At 46.7% G+C, this 6,990-nt stretch overlaps 1 protein-coding gene across 1 annotated transcript; it reads right to left on the bottom strand.

The window, feature by feature from the left end:
• Positions 1-580: 580 nt before the first annotated feature.
• LOC131429689 (uncharacterized protein K02A2.6-like) lies at positions 581-5,616 on the bottom strand. Its single transcript, XM_058593992.1, has one exon. It carries the CDS (start codon positions 5,233-5,235, stop codon positions 859-861), a length of 4,377 nt encoding a protein of 1,458 aa, XP_058449975.1. The 5' UTR covers positions 5,236-5,616; the 3' UTR covers positions 581-858.
• Positions 5,617-6,990: the final 1,374 nt, after the last annotated feature.

Genomic DNA, 6,990 nt, shown 5'->3' with positions numbered 1-6,990 from the left:
TTTCTGCTACTTACAGAACACTTTTTGTTTTGCAACGGAGTGCAATGTTTTTTTCTGACGTGCCGAACGAAAACGTGTTTTCGACTATTTCTGGCCGATGCAGGTATGGTCATTTAGGGGTTAGCCAAATTTTGTGCTAGGGCACATAACCGTTTTTATTATTTTTACGTTTCGTCTTTGACTCATCATTCTTATTTGACCAATTTTTGATCGTAACACCACTTAAGCTCAATTTCTCTCTCAGAAATGTCACAAGAAATGAAAATTCACTATTAACATCATTTTTGCAACTAATAGATTGACTTGATACTGGATTATATTTAGCAATGATATTTTAAAAAGTAAAAGTAAAATAAAGCAATGATATTTTAAAAAGCAGTATCAACTGCGCAAAATATATCTGCCAAATCACAACGAACAAGTTTAGAGTAATGAATTTAATTCCTAATAAAATCAGTATAAACTTTGTATTTAACTTTTCTGTATAAACATAGCGCGGCGAAACAAAATGCGGTAACGGACAATCTTTCGACATTCATTAATGTTGTATCTTGTGTGTGTGTGTGGTTGGACAGCAGAGAACAGTATTTGCGTGTCCTTACAGACAAGTAAATAATAGACACATTTTAAAACTGAACCACTATACTTTAATACTTAATAAAGACATGTTACACAAGACACAATAAAAGAAGTTGTCTGTCCTGTTAGACAACTGTTCTGAATCTCTCTCTAGCTGGACTGGCGGTAATCTACTGACTGCAACATATGCGTCAACGCAGTGGCAGCATAACTGTCACTCGAGAGCATAATGGCAGTGTAGCCAGTATTGCCGTTTGGTTGGCTGCAACATCTCCCCTCTTAATAAAGGTGGTACGGGTCGAACCATTGTGGCCGACTTCTGGTCCGGGTGGAACGACGCGGTAAAGTCTCCACCAGGTCTGCTTCGGTCGCTGACTCGAACTCCGTTGATGCTGCTGTAGATGAAGATAATGACGAGGACGACGGACTTGCCACTAGCTGAGGTAGTGGAACACTTGTGGGAGTAGAAGACAAACGTGTCGGTGTCATCGGCTGTAACGTCGGCGATTGTGAGCTATGCGTAACCAAAGACTGCGGTGAGCCAACGGATGATACTGCGGATGTACTGTCTGAAAGCTTCGGTAGATCCCAGGCATCAAGAAGGACGTCGAGCGGCAACAATTTAGTACTACTGCTGGCTGACGATAAAGAACCGGTGTTGGGTGAAACAGTCTCAGTACGGCATCGTAACTGGTTGATATGGGAACGCAGAACTCGACGATCAACCAAAACGTTGTACATCACATCACCTATCTTCTCCAGAATAACACCAGGAGCCCACTTCCAAGTGTTTCTGTGATGAACCTTTGCGAAAACCAGTTCGTTTCGATTGAACGATCTTCGCTGTTGATTTTGCTGAACATGCGGTGTCATTGGTAAAATTGCTGATGATGGGCGAAGTAGCTCCAGACAAGTCCGTATACGACGACCAAACAGAACCTCAGATGGTGATTTACCTTCAGGCGCAGTGCGGTTGGGCGTGCTTCTGTAGGTTAGCAGGAAGGTGTCTAGAGCTTCAGCAATGGATCCTCTCCCCTCTTGAATTTTTTTGACGGCCCGCTTGAAGGTGTCAACGAACCTTTCAACTTGGCCGTTAGACTGGGGATGGAACGGGGCCGTTGTGACATGCTCGATACCGTTGAGAGCACAGAAGTTGGCAAATTCCACACTCGTAAACTGAGTACCGTTATCCGATACTAGCATTACAGGCATACCGAGCCTTGCAAATAGACTTCGAAGAATACTGATGGTTGCTACTGCAGTGATTCGTCGGGTTTGCACTATCTCCGGCCACTTGGAGAAGGAGTCGACCGCTAGCAAATAGTACTCACCGTCGATGGGACCGGCAAAGTCTACGTGAACACGCTGCCAAGGTCCCGATGCCTTCGGCCATGGCACTGGGACGGCGTGAGGCGGTGACTTGGCAGTCGCTGCACAATGCCGACATGTTTTCACATAACCGGCGATGTCTTCGTCGATGGATGGCCAATAGACGTAGCTCCTGGCGATGGCCTTCATACGCTGTGTACCAGGATGACCATTGTGAAGCTGATCTAAGCAACGCTTGCGGTACAGAGCTGGGATGACGAGCCGTTCAGCGAACAGTATGCATCCATCAACGGTAGTGAGGGATTCCTGTCTGACTTGGAATCGTTTTAGCTCCGGATCGATTGCTTTCGTTTGAGGCCAACCGTCGGTTATAAAACGGTAGACCTTCCGGAGAACTGGATCAGCTTGGGTACTTCGAGCGACGTTTCTGAAAGTAAGAGGCAACGCATCTACTGTATCAACTGCTACTGACCTAACATCCTGCTCGAGAATTATGCTGGCGATGACGTAGTCTTCATCTGGTCGCGCGTGTCGGTTTATCAACCGGGACAGCATGTCGGCGTTACCGAACTTATCAGTGGGAACGTACTCGATGGTGAAATCGTACAGCAGTAGAGTGAGGGCAAAGCGCTGTAACCGGTTGGCTGTGTATACCGGTATGCCCTTCTTGGACCCGAAGATTCGGAGCAGCGGAGCGTGGTCAGTCTGCAGCAAGAAGCGCCGTCCGAAGATCATTTTGTGAAACTTGGTGACGGCAAAGATAATAGCTAGACCTTCACGATCCGGTTGACTGTAGTTCTGCTCTGCCTTCGTAAGTGCTCTGGAAGCATGCTGTACTATTTTGATGGAGCCATCTGGGAATCTGTGACTGATTGTGGCTCCAACACCAACTGACGATGCGTCAGCAGAAACGATGATCTCCTTTTTCGGATCGTAGTGCGTTAGTAGAAGATCTGAGGTGAGAATCTGCTTGAAACGCTCGAATGCCTCCTGGCACTCCGTTGTCCACTGAAATTTCGACTGCGATTTCAGCAGATTGTCCAGCGGGAAGCGAAGCATTCGCATGTTCGGGACAAACTTCCCATAATAATTGATCGCCCCGAGGAAGGAACGTACACCGTGAACGTCAGTGGGAGGCGGAAGCTGCACTATTGCCTCGATTTTGGCTGGATCTGGACGCAGACCTCGATGGTCAACAATGTAGCCCAGATACGGTATCTGCTTCTTGCCGAAGGTACATTTTTCGGCTCGAATGGTGAACCCAAAATCCTGGATTCGCTGAAGAACTGCTTTCAGGTTGCGGTTGTGAGCTGCTTCGTCTTCACCGCCAACGATAACGTCATCGAGATAACCGGAAACTTTTTCCAACCCGGCTAGCATGGTGTCGATGAGCTGCTGGAAGATACCCGGTGCTACCTTTACACCAGGTGGAAGACGATTGTAATGAAACAAACCACGGTGCGTGTTGATGGTGAGCAGATGACGAAACTGCTCGTCGACCTCAACTTGCAAAAATGCATCCGAAAGATCGATCTGACTGAAAACTTTGCAGTTAGCCAGCTTAGCGAAGATGTCTTCCGGAAGAGGGAGCGGGTATTGGTGAGGCTGAAGAGCGGAGTTGAGTCCTGTAGAATAATCTCCGCAAACACGAATGGCACCATTTGCTTTGCGCACTACGACGATCGGTGCTGCCCACTCCGAGTAGTCGACCGGTGTAATGATGTTCAGCTGCTGTAACCGGTCCAACTCTTGATCGACTGCGTTGTACATAGAGTACGCAACCGGGCGTTTAGGACAGAAAATGGGCTTGCACTGATCCTTTACGTCTAACTTCACCTGTACCTTATTGCAGAGCCCAAGTTTCTCACTGAAAACTTCTGGAAATGCAGAACTAAGCGCTGCGCTGGAAGTCGAAGAACTAGATACCTGACAGCAAAAAGTATCCATTGGCACGGACCATAAATCGAAACTATCGACCAAATCAGATCCGAGAAGTTGCAGCTGCTTTTCAGTTACACGGATAATTTCGCTGCGAGTATTTCCGCCGATGGTGACGTCACAGCGAAATTCACCTTCGAGTGGCAAAATGTTCCCAGATGCTGTTTTCGCCTTCACTGTAGATGGTGATAATCTGGGACTACCGACCTTTCGCCAGATCGGTTTGCTGATGACCGTGATGTCGGACGCTGTGTCTAACTGAAGATGGATGTGAGTTCCATTTAGCACAACGGAGACAAATTTTCGCCGCCTCTGCACGTTGCACATGTTGACAACGACAACCTTGCTGGCAACCGAACGTTTTCCACCTCTCTTCTTCTTCTTGGAACTTGCACAGTATCCTTGACGATGACCGTACCGACTACAATCGGGACATTGACGGTTCTTGTACGGGCAGTCACGAACATAATGGAACGCACCACAATACCAGCACGGAGTATCGGGTTTCCGCTTTGTGTTGTTCGCATCTGACCTGGGAGACAGCTGATGTCTGTTACGGTTGCTGTCATATTTCTGCTTGAGCTGATTAACCTGATCGAAAGATGCAGCAGATTCGATCATAGCATTATCGTGTTTGAGATTGATGAGACGCTGGCATTCATTCGATAATTGCTCCAACGTGAGGTTATTGTTCTCCTCAATCCGTGACAGGAGTCGGGTCCGAGTCTCTGAATCACGCTCAGACTTTAGTCCGCACACGAACATCAAGCACTTGAACTGTTGCTCTGACAACTTTCCCAGCTCGAACTCGACGCAGAGCTTATTCACACGGCAGGCGTAAGCGATGTGGTCTTCGGTCGGTTGTTTAGCGATCTGAAGGGTTCTGTATCGCCTGCTGATCACCGACTCTTTCGCCCCGAACAAACTTTTCAATTTTGCGACCGTGTCTGCAAAAGTATGTTCTTTCGGTGTTCTCGGCAGAATAAAAGAGACGTACCTTTCGTGTTCAGATGTTCCCAGCTTTCTGAGCAGCAGTCTGACCTTCGCTTGGTCGTCCAACCGAGCAGCATCCTTTTCGAACAGCTCGTCGTACCTCGTGAACCAGGCTGCAAACGTGATGCTACTGTCCGCGTCGTAGCGGAACTCCTTGATATTCCCAGCAAGGGAATCGAGAATTTGTTCCGGACTGGGTGCTGCGCCCGCATGCACTTCCGAAACGACTTGCCTGATGAAGTTCTCTTGTGACTGCTGACTGTTCTGCTGTTGCTGGAGAACTTGTGTCATCAGGTGCAAACACTGACGAAGGAGCTCATCCGTAGCTGGAGGAACTTGCTGCTGTTGGCCTTGTTGCTGCAGAAAGGCATGCTGCTGTCCATTCGGGATACTCATCCTTTTGTCTTGTTGCACGTGGGTGATGTGAAAGTGAGGTTAGCTTTTATCACTTTTCCACTGGACTCGTCGCCACTGTTGTATCTTGTGTGTGTGTGTGGTTGGACAGCAGAGAACAGTATTTGCGTGTCCTTACAGACAAGTAAATAATAGACACATTTTAAAACTGAACCACTATACTTTAATACTTAATAAAGACATGTTACACAAGACACAATAAAAGAAGTTGTCTGTCCTGTTAGACAACTGTTCTGAATCTCTCTCTAGCTGGACTGGCGGTAATCTACTGACTGCAACATATGCGTCAACGCAGTGGCAGCATAACTGTCACTCGAGAGCATAATGGCAGTGTAGCCAGTATTGCCGTTTGGTTGGCTGCAACAATTAATTACAGTCATTTCAACCATCGGACTGAAATCACTCGTGCGGGGATGCAAACAGTACGGACCAGTCACTGTCATTATGAAAATTAATCATTTGCAGCGCACACGCTTTCCTGCAACTACCTGCAAAAAGGAATTCGGAGAATCAGGAAACATGAAACTAATTTAGATCCTGGTTCGTAGAAGGGTTTATAAACAAATCTTACATGGGTATTGATTAATTTTTTAGAGTAGTTACACTGTAAAATTCCAGTCCTTGTATTTCTTGAATAAGGTACTCAACAATGGATGAATCGGAACATTCACTTGCCATAAAATATGTCAATTAGTAGAAATCGATCTCACATAAATGCAACATTCCAAGCTTTCGCTGTTGAAATTATCTTCAACTGAAAAAAAATCTTTTTAATTCACTCCCGAAAAAACGGAAAAATTCCTAATCCTACAGTCAACAATGGTTCGTATTTCCCACCGATGCGACGATTGTTTCGCCGGAGCACTCACGTACGAATGGCGACAACTCACGTCGCGTCTCCACCGATCTCGTGCACGTGAGGAACAGCGCGGGCACGGCTAGTGCCATGCCATGGTATAGAAAAGCCGAGGAAAATAAACGACAGCAAAAATGAATGATAAATAGAAATAAATTTAAGCTAATTATAAAACCCTCGCACTCCACTTTACTGCTTGCCGGGGCGCAAGTCGCATCAGAAGCGACCGGAATTTGAACCTTTATTGTTCAAGACTTGTGTTTGCCAGCAATAAATGTATCGTTCGATTTTTGGATGCTTCCGCTCCGACTGACGAAACGATTGTCACAGCTGAAATCATCTGATGCACTTGAAGGTGGAAAAACGGCAGGATAATTGATTTCACCTTTCGGGATCAGAAACTGCACTCACTTTTCTTTGCTCTGCAACCTAATCGGTATCACTTTCAAATCACTTTCATTTTCTTTTTTTTTGTCTAATCTTCAAATTCACTCGAAACGGCCTCGAAAGAATAAATAAACTCTTCACTCTGCCGAAACCCCCGAAATACACGCCCTCGAGGTTACCACCGAAATTTACGACAACAATTCACCGCGTTGAACAAACACACGTTCGTTCGCCTTCAACGTTCGGCCCCCCGTGCCAATAAACGTCGCGAGAAACGACACAGGTTAGACGCGTATCAAACTGCGTTCGAGGTGGGAACAGACAGACACCGAAATGACAACACCTCGGTAGCCCGGAAAATGCACAACGGAAAAACGATCCACACTGAATGCCGGCTTAGTCCGAACTGAATCAAATCGCCACCCAAGCGGGCACCGATTCCTGCTTCCTGGCTTTGCTTGCTTGCTCGCTCGCTCGTTCGCTCGCTCTCCACT

This window comes from Malaya genurostris, chromosome 2 (genome assembly GCF_030247185.1).
Source record: "Malaya genurostris strain Urasoe2022 chromosome 2, Malgen_1.1, whole genome shotgun sequence".
NCBI lineage: Eukaryota > Metazoa > Arthropoda > Insecta > Diptera > Culicidae > Malaya > Malaya genurostris.
This window is presented reverse-complemented; position numbering and strand designations above follow the sequence as displayed.

What these genes read in the sequence shown, in the direction of transcription:
- LOC131429689 (XM_058593992.1), bottom strand. Translation starts at nt 5,235, where the DNA reads ATGAGTATCCCGAATGGACAGCAGCATGCCTTTCTGCAGCAACAAGGC.